Source organism: Candidozyma haemuli, assembly GCF_002926055.2.
Source record: "Candidozyma haemuli strain B11899 chromosome Unknown C_2014730914, whole genome shotgun sequence".
Classification (NCBI taxonomy): domain Eukaryota; kingdom Fungi; phylum Ascomycota; class Pichiomycetes; order Serinales; family Metschnikowiaceae; genus Candidozyma; species Candidozyma haemuli.
Window position 1 is genome coordinate 1,436,231 of NW_020289904.1, and position 14,546 is coordinate 1,450,776.

General features: G+C 45.3%; 9 protein-coding genes across 9 annotated transcripts; 5 read left to right on the forward strand and 4 right to left on the reverse strand. All coding sequences in view use genetic code 12, as the record gives it.

The window, feature by feature from the left end:
• Positions 1-53: 53 nt before the first annotated feature.
• CXQ85_002266 (uncharacterized protein) lies at positions 54-818 on the forward strand (the record flags this gene model as incomplete). Its single annotated transcript, XM_025485950.1, has 1 exon — positions 54-818. One exon carries the CDS (start codon positions 54-56, stop codon positions 816-818), a length of 765 nt encoding a protein of 254 aa, XP_025341415.1.
• Positions 819-1,051: 233 nt separating this feature from the next.
• On the forward strand, positions 1,052-1,930 carry FAD1 (FMN adenylyltransferase; the record flags this gene model as incomplete). Its single annotated transcript, XM_025485951.1, has 3 exons — positions 1,052-1,266; positions 1,316-1,536; positions 1,575-1,930. The coding sequence occupies 3 exons, from the start codon at positions 1,052-1,054 to the stop codon at positions 1,928-1,930; spliced, it is 792 nt and encodes a 263-aa protein (XP_025341416.1).
• Positions 1,931-1,993: 63 nt separating this feature from the next.
• On the reverse strand, positions 1,994-2,701 carry RTG1 (Rtg1p; the record flags this gene model as incomplete). The annotated part of the gene is made up of 1 exon (XM_025485952.1): positions 1,994-2,701. The coding sequence occupies one exon, from the start codon at positions 2,699-2,701 to the stop codon at positions 1,994-1,996; it is 708 nt and encodes a 235-aa protein (XP_025341417.1).
• A 176-nt stretch (positions 2,702-2,877) lies between these two features.
• CXQ85_002269 (uncharacterized protein) lies at positions 2,878-4,170 on the reverse strand (the record flags this gene model as incomplete). The annotated part of the gene is made up of 1 exon (XM_025485953.1): positions 2,878-4,170. One exon carries the CDS (start codon positions 4,168-4,170, stop codon positions 2,878-2,880), a length of 1,293 nt encoding a protein of 430 aa, XP_025341418.1.
• A 135-nt stretch (positions 4,171-4,305) lies between these two features.
• On the reverse strand, positions 4,306-5,922 carry HST1 (histone deacetylase; the record flags this gene model as incomplete). Its single annotated transcript, XM_025485954.1, has 1 exon — positions 4,306-5,922. One exon carries the CDS (start codon positions 5,920-5,922, stop codon positions 4,306-4,308), a length of 1,617 nt encoding a protein of 538 aa, XP_025341419.1.
• A 1,015-nt stretch (positions 5,923-6,937) lies between these two features.
• On the forward strand, positions 6,938-8,461 carry MTS1 (Mts1p; the record flags this gene model as incomplete). The annotated part of the gene is made up of 1 exon (XM_025485955.1): positions 6,938-8,461. The coding sequence occupies one exon, from the start codon at positions 6,938-6,940 to the stop codon at positions 8,459-8,461; it is 1,524 nt and encodes a 507-aa protein (XP_025341420.1).
• Positions 8,462-9,065: 604 nt separating this feature from the next.
• Positions 9,066-10,721, forward strand: MLS1 (malate synthase; the record flags this gene model as incomplete). The annotated part of the gene is made up of 1 exon (XM_025485956.1): positions 9,066-10,721. One exon carries the CDS (start codon positions 9,066-9,068, stop codon positions 10,719-10,721), a length of 1,656 nt encoding a protein of 551 aa, XP_025341421.1.
• Positions 10,722-10,881: 160 nt separating this feature from the next.
• On the reverse strand, positions 10,882-12,441 carry CXQ85_002273 (uncharacterized protein; the record flags this gene model as incomplete). Its single annotated transcript, XM_025485957.1, has 1 exon — positions 10,882-12,441. The coding sequence occupies one exon, from the start codon at positions 12,439-12,441 to the stop codon at positions 10,882-10,884; it is 1,560 nt and encodes a 519-aa protein (XP_025341422.1).
• A 1,456-nt stretch (positions 12,442-13,897) lies between these two features.
• On the forward strand, positions 13,898-14,536 carry CXQ85_002274 (glutathione-disulfide reductase; the record flags this gene model as incomplete). The annotated part of the gene is made up of 1 exon (XM_025485958.1): positions 13,898-14,536. The coding sequence occupies one exon, from the start codon at positions 13,898-13,900 to the stop codon at positions 14,534-14,536; it is 639 nt and encodes a 212-aa protein (XP_025341423.1).
• Between the last annotated feature and the right edge of the window lie 10 nt (positions 14,537-14,546).

Below are 14,546 nucleotides of genomic sequence, written 5' to 3' on the forward strand. Positions count from 1 at the left end.
CAGGTTCATCACATCTACAACAGCCTCATCTCGCAGTTCAACCACAACCAGACATGGACTACTCAGAGCGTGTGAATTCCAAGAAAGGTGCTGGAGGTGTCGCAGACGCATCAGAAGCAAATGTACAAACCAAGAGACGTATCAAAGAGCTCTTGACCTCCCAAGTACTCGATCTAGATAACGACCCATATGTGTTTCGGAACCATCTTGGAGTACTAGAATGTCGCCTTTGCCTTACGACCCACACAAATGAAGCGTCATATATATCCCATCTCAGTGGCCGAAAACATTCCCTCAACCTCGAGAAACGAAGGATCCTCGATGAGAAACAAAACCGCCAGAACAAGGAAGACCCCAACGTACCATCCATCAATAATATCAAGAAGAGATCATGGCATAGCATAGGACAACCTGTCTTCAAAACGACGAAGATTAGAGACCAGGATTCTCTACAGATGGGTATTCTAGTTCAGGTGCAATTACCACGCATAACAGTCAAAGAACCGTTCTTCAGACTAATGTCAAGCTATGAGCTTTCCGAGAAGAACCAAAACATATCAAGATCTTATTTGAAGAAGAATAAGACGGATTACGAGGACGACGAAGACACGGAGCCGTCGAAGTGGCAGTATCTTGTGATCTCAGCGGAACCTTATGACAACATCGCCATAACTCTTCCGGCACTGCAACAAATCGAAAAGCCAACAGGAACAGAACAAATGTCGAAGACATACTGGTGGTTCTGGGACGAAGATTCGAAAGAGTTCTTTCTACAGTTTCTCTTCAAGTCTGAGAGTGGTAAGAAGTCTCAAAGATAAGAGAACGAGACAACCCACGAAAACTGCAAAATATACTGCTGTTAACCCTGTCAACGGAAAAGTTTATCAAGTGATTTTTCAATCATTTTAATGAATATTACTTCTTCAGGCGTCTTGAAAGGCCTCGTGTGGGCCCTAGCCAGGGTGATTCCTGCACCTGTGACCTCAGAGTACGGACCCCAGGATCGGCACCACTTTTCAGCAGCTAAAGACCACCCTCGCTTTGACCTCTCATGACTCAAAAGGATTACAGAGAGCAATGCAGCTTTTTGGTTAGATGCGAAGAAGCATATAACTTAGTCCATGATTTTCTCAACGACACTTTGCCCCATGGAGTGATCTCCCCACGAGCGAAAGGTTACACCTACCGACCCCAGCGCCGTCAGGTTGTGAAAGAGAAAGTCAAGAAGTCCTTAGAGGTTCTCGAAGCATCTATCGAACAACACAAGTATGTTTCTTGTTTAAATATTTCGTCCCGATTACATACTAACATTTAGTATCGAAGAGATCGCCATATCATACAATGGAGGTAAAGACTGCTTGGTCATGCTCATATTGCTTTTAGCAGCTATCCACAAGCGTTTCCTGTCCGAGAGTAACACTAACCCAACACTCAACTTACTACCTAAAAATTATAGACTTGATTCCGTATACATTAATTCCGAGGAGCCATTTCCCCAGGTTCTGAAATTTATAGACGACTCGACAGAGTACTACAGTCTAAACCCTTCACCATCAAATCATCCTTAAAAGAAGGCTTTAAGCTTTATTTGAGCGAGAAGCCAAAGATAAAAACCATCGTTGTTGGTATCAGGTATGCTGACCCATATGGCTCCCAGTTGGAGTACGAGCAGGTTACTGATCATGATTGGCCCAGCTTCCTCCGCATCCATCCTATATTGCACTGGCATTACGTTGATGTTTGGGACTTTATTATCGGATGCGACTTGGAGTATTGTCTGCTTTATGATAAGGGTTATACTTCCATTGGAGGGGTTGATACAACTTCACCAAACGAATTCCTTAAAATCGGGCCAGATTTTTTGCCTGCTTATATGCTCGAGGAATATGCCGATGAAAGGGAACGTTTGGGCCGCCACAAGAAAACATAGATACCTTTATGTACGTCCATGTACATCAAATAGATTTGCCGAATGCCGAACAGCATGAATAAATTAACTTCCTTTATTGCCAGAAGACTGGAGTAGGACTTCTTCAAAGTACTTTCTAGAATGTGGACCCACACCAATTTCTCCTAAAGCTTTTTCAGCACTTGTAGGATCTGCTGAAATTGGAACGTTGTTTCTTCCCTGTTGCTGCATCCTGAGTGTCTTGAGTTTGAGTTGCAATTCAACTTCCTTGCGATTATTATCGTCAATCAAATTCTGTAGGTATTGAATATACTCCACAGACTTTGTCAAAATCTGGCCCTTGTTGGGCTTACCGTCTTTGGTGCCAGTGCTCTTGGCAGCACCATCCTCCTCCTCTCTTGTAGCCATATCCAGGAAGTAAACTGGTGGTACAAGTGCTAGCAATTCTTGTATCTTTTCATTGATGTTGTCACGACGTTTCCTCTCGTTTCCCTGGTCCTCCTCGTCTTCGTCCTCATTCTTGATATGGATAGCCGAATTTCTTCTTGACAGTGGCTTCTGAACACCACCACTAGATGCACCACCCTGGAAGGACTGTGATAACTGTTTTTTGATATCAGAGGACCTGCTAAGCAACTCACTGGCATTTACTGGAGAGCCAGCCTCTTTGTGGATATTGATGTTTGGTACTTTATACTGTGACGAACCTGGTGACATTGAGCCAGCGTTGGTATTGGGGTTCTGGTCTCGGTTCCCAGAGTAGTTGTCTTGGTATCCACCTAAGTCAGCCATGTTGTGTTGGAAGTATGTTGATGTATATTTAGTAAGAAGTAACTGGTGCGTATTAGTCCTGGTACACACTTGCCTTACATGTTTACACCCGTACCTCCGGAGATAGTTACCCCAGACCCGGAACCTGTTACGGAAGCAGACAAATAATTGTCTTAAAATCTATATGCAAATGCTTCTTACCTCTTTAGTTGTTTAGCTAGGGTTCTGAGGTTATTTCTCAAGTTTTTGACTTTCTTGTCATCCTCTCTCAGCCAGAACACCATGGAATCGTTCTTACCCACCTTCATAGCATGATACCTGCCAATAATTTCTCGAAGAATTCTGAAAGTAGTAAGATTACCCAAGAAACCATTGTTTCTCATTTCCGCAAACGTTAACTCAATCTCGTATAAGCTCTGCTTGCCATAATAGACCCAGTGTAGTTTGAGAACCTCATTATATGTGTCTTGGTTGCAGACAACTGAGTAAAGCCCAAGATCCGTTTTGAGTAAGTTGAATGCAGTTAGGGCAAGTTGACCGTCGTAAAACCTTGTGCTGAACTGTCTTATGATATGGTTGAACAATAAGGGTAAAGTGTATGCATTGAGTAGCGGCACGGCCGGTGTTTCCTCACTATGACGCTTGACTTGTTCACTCAATTCGGTATATCTTTTCGTGAAGTTGAGCATGGTCTCCCCCTTTCCCATGGTCAAGAAGAAACCTTGCAGTTGGTTGCCGGCTTCATTGAAGCGGGTGAAAAGCTGTCCAAGGAATTCTAGATATTCCCCTCTCAGGTCAAACGTCAGTAAATACTCAAATGTAGGGGATAATGCTCCCTCAAATTGTAAGAACATCTTGTCTATCGTGTCTTGCGACAAGCGACTGCCCAGAGAAGGTCTCATGGCCCTGGAGACATGCTGGTTTATTTCTGTTGCCTTGTTGTTCATCGCTTCCTTGATCATCCAGAGGTGAGGCGAGGTCGACCGTTTCTCACCATCTTTAGGTAATTTCTGTAGGTACTTGTCAAAGACATCGTCGAAAAGTGCTCGTTCCTTCTTGAATACCCCTGGATCTATGGTACTCCGTGCCCCCATGGCATTCTCATCAGTACGGTCAAGGTCCATATCTCTATATCTTAAAGCATCATCGCCTTCTAACAATGTTTGTTTCTCTGAAGCACTTTCCAGGTTCAAGCCCTTGAAGATCTCATCGAGCTCAGGTGGCGTCTCATCAGACTCTATCGTAACGTCTTTGAATATATCCTTATAACTGTCGTAGCTGTCAAGGCTACTGTCTTCAGCTTTCTTTATGAGATCATCGTAGATCCCTAAATCTTGATTATCAGACAGATTTTCAGCTGTGGATTGAAAGTCATTCGTTTCCCTCTTACTCCAGCTGCTATTGTATTTCACAGGTTGCAATCTATAGGAACATAGCCGAAGCTTAGCAACATGCTGACTCCGTATAACGAGTCTCTGGAAGGGTAACATAGTAATGCGGGGGTGGGGTCTATGCGATGCTCGCTTCTTGAAGAGATGGGTGGTTCAGGCGATGATGCGCGAACTTGGGTGCAAAATCTGTAGATAGTGAGTAACAAACATACAAGGCGGGAGACATGAGTATTATTATATAGTGGGCTCTAGGACGACTAAGTCTGGCTCTTCAGGGGCTGTTGGTGGTTCCTGGGCCATACGGGACTCGCGCTGAAGGTTCTTGACGTTGTAGACTCCACGCTCCTTTGTTGTTTCGAGTTGTAAGTTGTCCCTCGTAGGGCACAATAGCTCCTCATATTGAGGATGGTCAAGGGCCCACTCGGCACCCAAACGGTTACAGAGATAAGCTGCAACATCATCACAATAGCCCAAGAAGCTGATGTCGAAATTGCAGTGGTGAATAGGATCTCTGTTGATGAGAATCTGTGGAACATCAGCTGGTACTTTATCAACAATGTCTGCCACCGGGGCCACTTTGAGAGAAGTTCCTATGCTGATGATAAGGTCACAGTCCCTGAGGTCTTGATTTATGCTGTCATGGAATGCTCGAGGAAGGGGTTCACCAAAAAATGTGATATTGGGTTTCATCACACCGTAACTCTCTTCAACATATGAGTCGTCCTTGTTCATTAGTCTCTGTCTAGCTTTGGCACAATGAGGGCAGTATGCAATTTCTTTATTACGCATCGTAGGATAAAGCGTTTCGCCTGGAACCTGGTAGCCACAAGTGACACAGGTTGCAAATGCAAAAGATCCATGACATTGGATCATCTTATCATGACGGATGCCTGCGTTAGCTTCCAAGTTATCAATATTCTGCGTGTAATTACGCAAAAGCTTTCCTTTGTCTTGCAACAATCTTATGAACTTGTGCAACGGGGCGTAAATATTATCAGGGGGCAAGATCATGTGTGCAATGGAATAAAAAATTGAAGGATCGGTATGGAAAATATCCAAGTCAAACACTTCTTGTGGATCAGTTAAGCCCATGTGGGAGATTCTTGAATAGAAACCCTTGGATGATCTAAAGTCAGGGATTCCTAAACTTGTAGAAATACCAGCACCAGTGATAACTAGAATCTTCTGAGCAGATTTGATCTTGTCCAAGGCGTCCTCGACTCTATAGAAATTATCTAGGCGTGACCGCAACTGACGAACACGCTTCATCGCCAAATGAAGTAGTTTTATGAGCTGAAGGAGGTTTTCACCTTTTTCAAAAGGAGGCAAGTTTCGTGGATGGAAGCCCAATTTTAGGATTAATTTGTATATTTCATCGCTCAGAGCTGTTGGCGGGAGGTATTCCTCGAGAAATGCCATGATACCTTTGCTTTTCAAAAACTTGCGTGTTTCGTAGATAGTTCTTTTCATAGCAATCTGGTCAGTAGTAGGGGAAGATGAGCCGTTAGTGCCATTTTTGGCATCTCCATTTGATGGAGCCATATCTCCAACGCTGAACTCATCTAAATCCAGAGAACCAACGCTCAGACCTGAATATTCGGATGAATCTGAAGCAGGCGATGAAGATTCTTTATGAACAAGGCTGCTATCAGCAGGAGCAGGAGCAGATTCAGGATTTGGAGATTCCGAGTCGGAATCTTGGAAAGGCTTGCGGAATGGTGGAATCACAACATCCTGGTGTTCAGCGTGAGACGGCAGAGGGTCATGTTTCTGTTTCTTTGAGACGTGCTGTAGTTCCAGGTCAGAATCTGAGTCTAGAAGGACGACCTCCAGGTTTTTCGTGGAGCCCATGGTTGATTAACTGTGGATCGATGGCCTCTTGGTACCGAGATGTATTATGTGAAAGGCCTGTGCAGAGATCGTGTTCAGGCGCGGTCCACATTAGTGTTTGAAGCATATGGATGGGGCCATACAAGGTTTCAAATGAAGAAGATGAAACAAGATAGGGAGGAAATCGAAAAGCATAGATTTATAGAGAACCTTTTGCAATCAGAATGGTTTCAAAGGGTAGGACAGAAACTGTGCACTTGGGCAGATTGGAATGGCTGCAAAAGGAGTGCGTTACAAAGCTCTGAAGGGTAGCATATACCATATACTCTACCTACGAGAAATAGACCCCAAACTTAGGCAGACACACAATTACCAGGGAGGCAGTAACAAGTTATCCACATATGCCTAATAATCCATTGGCATAAACTTCAAAGTACTCTTACTACCATTACCGTTACATTACCAGTAAGACATTTGCATGCGCGAACTACAGCCTCTCCAGCCATATGGTGAATTCCCTCCACGGACCTCCCCTATTCAATATACCTACAATTAGAGTATATCTGAATTATATCCCTTCGAGACTCTATCGAAGCTTTCTTCATAAAGCAGCAAAATCATATCGTGTTCAAACCTTATTCAATCTCTCACTGCCTCGGTGCCCTAGGTATCTACCAATCAGTCCTCTATAACGCTGCCTCATAAAGCTATTATACAGATCCAGGGACCCTAGACCATTACCAATAGGTCCAACTGAACACGCCCAGCGAAACCTGTTAAGCCGTACTTCTTCTGGTAATGAATAAATAAAAGGCTTTTCGTTTGCCCTAATTATAGCGGAGTCCATATAGCCGACGGGCGGTTGGCAGAGACTTAACCAGGCGTCTAACACGCACCGCCCAGGTGGACTATTTTTTTTTTTTTTTTTTTTTTTTTTCGTCCCTCGCGGTGAACAAGTCGACATACGAAGCGTGTGCCTTTCATACTCATACTCGACTCTTTCTAACCAATTGACATAAAAAAACCAAAAATAAGAATGTTGGCTGGTGTTGAGTTTATCAAGACGCCAGAGGCTCCTCCTCAGCCTCCAGCTTCTGACGCTAGCGGTGTTCGTACCACGAGCTCCCCTGCTATTCACAATGCCCCATTGCCAGCAGACGGCCCAGGCAGCAGAAGCTTCAGTAACGCTGCCATGATTGCCCTTTTGGCTGGTATTCCATGGCTTGTTGTGAGAAGATTGGGTCTTGGTTTCAAGACTTGGATTTTCTTCTTCATCTTGTTGGCAATTCCTATCTTGATGGCCTACTGGACCCTCATGTCCACCTTCAGCCCTCGTCTTAACGAGAAGGTCAAGTACCCAGGTAAGCCAATCTCTACTTACTTGGAGTTCCACACTCCTGAATTGAAGGCCAAGTACATCGACTCCAACGGTGGCAAGGGTACTAAGATCCCAATGGAGACTTTCCACGAGTTGTACTTCGAGGGTAAGGTTTCCTTCAAGGGTGACGCTTTGGATATCATGGAATACAGACACGACTGGGCCAACTTCCGTTTCACTTTGTCTCTTTTCCGCTTCTTCTTGTTGGGAATGATCCCAGAAGTGATTATGCACTCGCAGTCTCAGGATGAGGAGCAGGTCAGAGACCACTACGACAGAGGTGACGATTTCTACACCTGGTTCTTGGGTCCACGTATGATCTACACCTCGGGAACCATCTCTGACATCACCTCCGAGGAAACCTTGGAGGAATTGCAAGACAACAAGTTGAACGTGGTTGCTTCTAAGATTCAATTGGACAAGGACGACCACGTCTTGGACTTGGGTTGCGGTTGGGGTACTTGGGCCACTTTCGGCTCCTCCCAATTTGGCTCTAAGATCACCGGTATCACTTTGGGAAGAAACCAGACCAAGTGGGGTAACCAGCTCTTGTCTGACTATGGTGTGCCATCTGATCAGTCGAGAATTGTGTGCTGCGATTACAGAGATGCTCCAAAGTCCGAGAAGCCAAGTGGTAAGTACGACAAGATCACCTGTCTTGAGATGGCCGAGCACGTTGGTATCAGAAGATTTGGTACCTTCTTGGCTCAGGTCTACGACTCTTTGGAAGATGACGGTCTTTTCTTCTTGCAGTACGCTGGTTTGAGAAAGTCCTGGCAATACGAGGACTTGGTCTGGGGATTGTTCATGAACAAGTACATTTTCCCAGGTGCCGATGCCTCTACTCCTGTTGCTTTCGTTGTTGGTGCTTTGGAGAGCGCTGGCTTTGAGATTGTGTCTGTTGAGAACATTGGTGTGTCTTACTCTGCTACTTTGTGGAGATGGTACAGAAACTGGATGGGTAACAAGGACAACGTGATCAACAAGTACGGTATCAAGTGGTTCAGAATCTGGGAGTACTTCTTGTCGTCGTCTACCATCACTGCCAGACAGGGAGGTGCTGCCTGTTTCCAATTTGTCTTGAGAAAGAACATCAACTCCTACCACAGAGTGAACTATGTTCCTTCCCAGCACGGTGTTATCACGCCAGCCAAGGAGGGCATCAAGTGGGCCAAGCAGTAAACGCTGGTGCCTTAATGCCGAATTCCCCGTAGTGAGAGTTTGTATAGATAACAAGTAATCCTACGTCATAACCACTATCATGTACCACCACTTCTCCCAGATAACTTCCATCATGCTGAAGCCATAAACCGGCTCGTCCGATTCTTCCAAACTGTTACAAGGATGCAGTCCGAAACCGAAACCGCTTCACACGAGGAATATTCCTCGGGAAAAATGGCCGGGATTCGTCAGAACATAGCCAAGAGATATCCCTTCGCCCGGGAGCGCGCCCCGGATATTCAAAAGTGGCACGCCATATAAGGGATGGTACATAAGATTGTTCATGGTTATCGGGACCTCTGAACCTCTGGCGGGTGAGAAAGTGGTGCGGAAACCCGGACACCACCATAGTTAACGCAGGTGGGTGGGTCTTGTCACAGGCGCTGGGGCAGCCCTGACTCTGATTGCTAGTCAGGGTTACATCCGCTGGAACGGGAATCTGGGGTACCCATATTTCATTGTGAGCGCATATATAAAGAGCACCCCATCCGCCGACCGTTCAAGGGGCTTTAGAAAAATTCCCAAAAAGAATTCATCAGCAATTTTCTTTAATTGAGTTTCAATTATGTCTTCTCCTTTCCCAACCACATCTCTGAAATTGCAAGGCGTTCAGATCTTGGCCCCTGTTCCACAGGAGGCTAAACACATTTTCAACCAGGAGGCCTTGGGTCTCGTTGCTACTTTGCACCGTGCTTTCAACGGTGAGAGAAAGCGTTTGTTGGCTAACAGAGAGAAGCAGCAGCAGTTGAGAGACGATGGTGTCTTGCCAGACTTCTTGCCTGAGACTGCTCACATCAGGGAGGACCCAACCTGGACTGGTCCTCCATTGGCCCAGGGCTTGCAGGACAGAAGAGTTGAAATCACTGGTCCAACCGACAGAAAGATGGTTATCAACGCTTTGAACTCCAACGTTGCTACTTACATGGCTGACTTTGAGGACTCCTTGACCCCAGCCTGGAGAAACTTGGTTGACGGTCAGGTTAACTTGTACGACGGTGTCCGCAGAAACGTCACTTACGAGGCTAACGGTAAGTCTTACAAGTTGAACTTGGACCCAAAGAGACACATTCCAACCTTGATTGTCAGACCAAGAGGCTGGCACTTGGATGAGAAGCACGTCTTGGTTGACGGTGAGCCAGTTTCTGGTGGTATCTTTGACTTTGCTCTCTACTTCTACAACAACGCCAGAGAGACCTTGGAGCGTGGCTTCGGTCCATACTTCTACTTGCCAAAGATGGAGCACCACTTGGAGGCTAAGTTGTGGAATGACATTTTCAACCACTCCCAGGACTACATTGGTCTTCCAAGAGGTACCATCAGAGGTTCCGTCTTGATTGAGACCTTGCCAGCTGCTTTCCAGATGGACGAGATCATTTACCAATTGAGACAGCACATTGGTGGTTTGAACTGTGGTAGATGGGACTACATCTTCTCTTTCATCAAGTCTTTGAGAAAGCACAAGGAGTTCATCTTGCCAGACAGATCTCAGGTCACCATGGCCTCTCCATTCATGGCCTCCTACGTTAAGTTGTTGGTCCACACTTGTCACAAGAGACAGGTCCACGCTTTGGGTGGTATGGCTGCTCAGATTCCTATCAAGGATGACGAGGCCAGAAACAGAGCTGCTTTGGAGAACGTTACCAAGGACAAGTTGAGAGAGGTCACTGCTGGCTGTGACTCTTGTTGGGTTGCCCACCCAGCTTTGGTTCCTGTCGTGTTGAAGGTCTTCAACGAGCACATGAAGGGTCCAAACCAGATCAACGTCCCACCAAAGGTTCCATACAAGCCTGTCACCGCCAGAGACTTGTTGAGCCCATACGTTCCAGACGCTAAGATTACCGAGCAAGGTATCAGAACTAACTGCATCATTGGTTTGTCTTACATTGAAGCTTGGTTGCGTAACGTCGGTTGTGTCCCAATCAACTACTTGATGGAGGACGCTGCTACCGCCGAGGTTTCCAGAACCCAGCTTTGGCAATGGGTTACCCACGGTGCTCTCAACGACCAGGGTCAGAAGATCACCAAGGAATACGTTGCCAAGCTCTTGGATGAGGAGTACTCTAAGTTGGCCAAGTCTGCCCCAGCCGGCAACAAGTTCAAGCCAGCTTTGGACTACTTCAAGCCAGAGGCTTTGGGTGAGAAGTACTCTAACTTCGTCACCACGTTGATCTACAATGATGTCACCACCATTGGCAGACCAACCACTGCTGAGAAGTTGTAGGCAGGTTACCTACTCTTGAGTATTTATATAACAATGCGGTTCACGATTTAACGGTTTTGTAACACGCAACGTCTTTAGATAAATTATTAAAAAATGTGGAAATCAAAAAAAAGAAATGTTGATAGAACACTCCCTTTGGACCGTCCATGTATCCTAAAGTCTATTTAAACTCCTTATCAGACTTTGCCCCACTTGAGTTCTCTATCTCTTCCTGTACAACCTTCTCCATGGATCCGAGACCGGATTGCTGATCATTTTCGTTATCATTGACCTCCTGACTGATATTCATATTCTCAGGACCGACGAAAGACATGATTAAGTTGTAGGCAAACACACAGCCCATGAAGATCGACATGACTTTACCGTAGTCATAGATGGTCTTGCCGTCTTCGTTGGTTATAGGGAACTGCGAACCCAATTTGGACTCTATAGTAGAAGAGGCAGATGAAGCCAAGTTACCAAGCTGGTAAGCCAAACCAACGGTGAAGGCTTTAAATTCTGGATGTGCCAATTCACTCAAATGCGCTGGAATTACACCAAAGGCGCCTTGAACGAAAAATTGTAAGAAGAACACTGCTGCGTTGATTCCATCATTTCTCACAAAGCCCCATGGGTAGATTAAAGCACCACCACCGATACAGCAAATGATGATGGATAATCTTCTTCCCATAAAGTTAGAGAAGTGACCGATGATCAAACCACCAACAATGGCACCGAGATTGGCAACACAATTGGTGACGGTGGATCTGTCCTTGGAAAAACCCAACTGTTGGGTCAAGAAGGTAGGAAACAAGTCTTGGGAACCATGAGACATGAAATTGAATCCGGCCATGAGAAGAATCATGTAAATTGTCATGAGCCAGTAAATTTTAAGTGCCTTCTTAGCTTTGCTTCCAAAAGATTCTGGAACGATACCGGCTTGAAGCTGAAGTTTTTGGAAAGCCTTCTTCTGGAGGAAAGCGTTTGTTTCAGGTAACAAAGCTCTCGACCCAGCGATGATTACAGTGACACATGCGGCAAACCAATAAACTGCTCTCCATTTATGCTTTTGGGTATCCGCCAAAGCTCTGGTGAAGATCACAGCTAACAAATATCCAAAGGCATAACCTTGCTGGAGGAAACCAGAAATAAAACCTCTGGCTCTGGCAGGACAATCATCCAAGGCAGTGGCTGTTGCATTACCATAGATACCACCCATGATAATACCAAAAAGAGCTCTGACTCCGAGGAACTGCTTGAAAGTCTGGATGAAAGAGCACCCAATTTGAATTATCACCATAAGAAGCAAGTTAACAATAAATGGCCATTTCGTTCCATAGCGATCACCAAAGTAACCAAATATAAATGCACCCACGGTACGCAACATGAGCACCAAAGTGATAGCCCAAGTGATATCGGTTGTCGATTTGTGAAGCTCCTCAGAAAGGACATCCACATTCAATGAAATAGTGAAGAAATCAAAAGCATCCCAAGTCCAGCCCATGAACGCACACAAGATAAATAGCCACTGTTTCCCGCTGATCTCTCTCAAAGCAGGGATTGGATTCAAGAGGTTTTTGTTAGCACGGACGTACTCTTTAGTAGGGATCAATGTTGTGACTCTGGTAACACAGTAGTTCTTGATCGATTCCATGGTGAAGCTTGGAGGCTCCATCATCTTATCATCTGTAGGAGGTGGAACAAGGACGTCTTGTTTCTCCAATTCTGGAGACATCAGCATCGTGAGGGAGTTTTTTCTCTCTGTCATGGTATACCCAACACTAAAAGACACAATAGAAAAAAATAAAAAGGATTAAAATTAGAGAATAAATAAGAAAACAAGGCCGGTTTATAAAAGTAGAGAGAAGAGGTACAGAGGGGTAAGTGGGGCTCGAGGGGCAATTGATCAAAAAATTTTTACAACCAGCTTCTTCACATAAACGCAGGCGAAACGGGATAAGTGGCGTTACAACACCGAGCTTCAGAACCGTCTTTGTTGCATCTGGAGGTTGCAACCACTCATGCAGCTAAGGCAATAGGAAGGATTTGGCATTTGAACGCAGGCTCCCGTCGACTATATACCGTTTTGAAGTAAGGCTACGCATATCGGCTACTAGGGCTGGAGAAAACGTAAAAAAAATAACACATTCCATGGATTACGAGAGGTACCCCAACGTAAAAAGCAGAGGGCAATCGGTCAAGAAATTTTCAGCATCTTTTTTAAAATTTTGGCTCCATCACAGCTGTATTGTCTTCCACGACGGGGTCCTGTCAAAAGTGCGCCAAGAGTTTTTGACAGATCTAAGTGAAGGCCCGAACAGTAAGCGAGGAATAACACTTCAAAAACGTAAATGTCTAGGAGGGGCACCTCCACGAAGAAAAACACGGTTTTGATGACCCCACCTTGCAAATGCATGTCAGGATTCATTTCGGGGGCTTTTTTTTTCTTTTTCTTTAACCTTTCAGGTAGCGTCAGATGGGCGTGTTGCCGCGGCGCTCGGCAAACTAGTTGAATGTTGCCGACAGTCTTTGGGCATCTCGAGTGAGACCAATGAATCGTGCATGCTCCTTAACTTCGGATTACTACCCCCGCTACAGGGCTTGTTTTTATGTGGTTGAAAGAGGCCAACGTTTTTGGAAATGGAGCATGGTTTACTATTTACCACTGGAGACGTACCGTAGACTGACCAATGGACGACAAGGACAGAGCAGTGTTGTAGCCTCGAAGAACGAGGATCTGGTTTGCGGAAGAAAACCTGGCAAGAAGCCGCATGGGAAGGAACGATGCTATATATCAGAAACCCCAACTTTTTCAACATGAAACAGCAAAGCCTTTTCTATGCTGGGAACCTTTCCAATGCATACCACAGTCTATTCAGGTATGTCTGCAGCCTCATATAAGCGCACTGGTTGGGCTGGAGTCGTTGCATCTGGCTGCGTATATGGTTTTTCAGCTCTGATACTATATACGCGTCTTGGTTTGAAATGTCAAAGTGTACTAAAACAATCTAATCTTCAAAGCAAAACTTTTTGGAACGTAGATTTCTCTTTCTTGGATCTTCTTCCCAGAGTTACTTCTGTGCCACCTGTCCTATGCAACTGACTCTGCCTCTCTGGGCATCTACCAATTTCGCGCTCTGGGGTAGTCTAATATCAAAACTTGCTTTTCCTACTACAATTTGAACCTGAGGACTGCCATGGTTTCAAATCGGAAAATAAGGGTGCTAGCTCTTGCAATCGGTGCTGTCACGCTACTTTCTGTGCTTTTCTTCACAAAAGACTCGAGAGCAAAGAAGGTACTGGTGGTGGAGAAGACCGCTGGAAACACTCTCTTGGAATCAGCAAATAACGACAAGGTCGACGCGGCCATAAACGCAGAAATATCCAAATCAAAGGGTAAAGAAGAAGCAGAGAACAATGGCGAGGTGGAGCAAACCGTCCAGGAAGATAGCCCCTCCAATGAAGAATACGACCCAGCAAAGGACTACAGGCAGATACGTGCATTGGCGCCCATGACAGTCTTTTCAAAAACATACTGTCCATTTTCCAAAGCATTGAAACTGTTATTACTGGATTCCTATGATATCGTGCCACCACCTATAATAGTTGAGCTTGACAAGGCAAAGCATGGTAAAGAACTCCAAGAGTACTTGGCAGAGATAACAGGCCGCAGGACAGTCCCTAACGTTCTAGTTGGCGCCTCGAACCCACAGAGTCGAGGCGGAGCTGATGATTTCCAGGAAATGCACAAAAACGGAGAACTAGAAGCATTCTTGAATGCTTGGGGTGAGAAGGAGCTAGTGGTGAAGCGGAAAGAAAAGCCTTCCAATGCGTAAATAGATATAG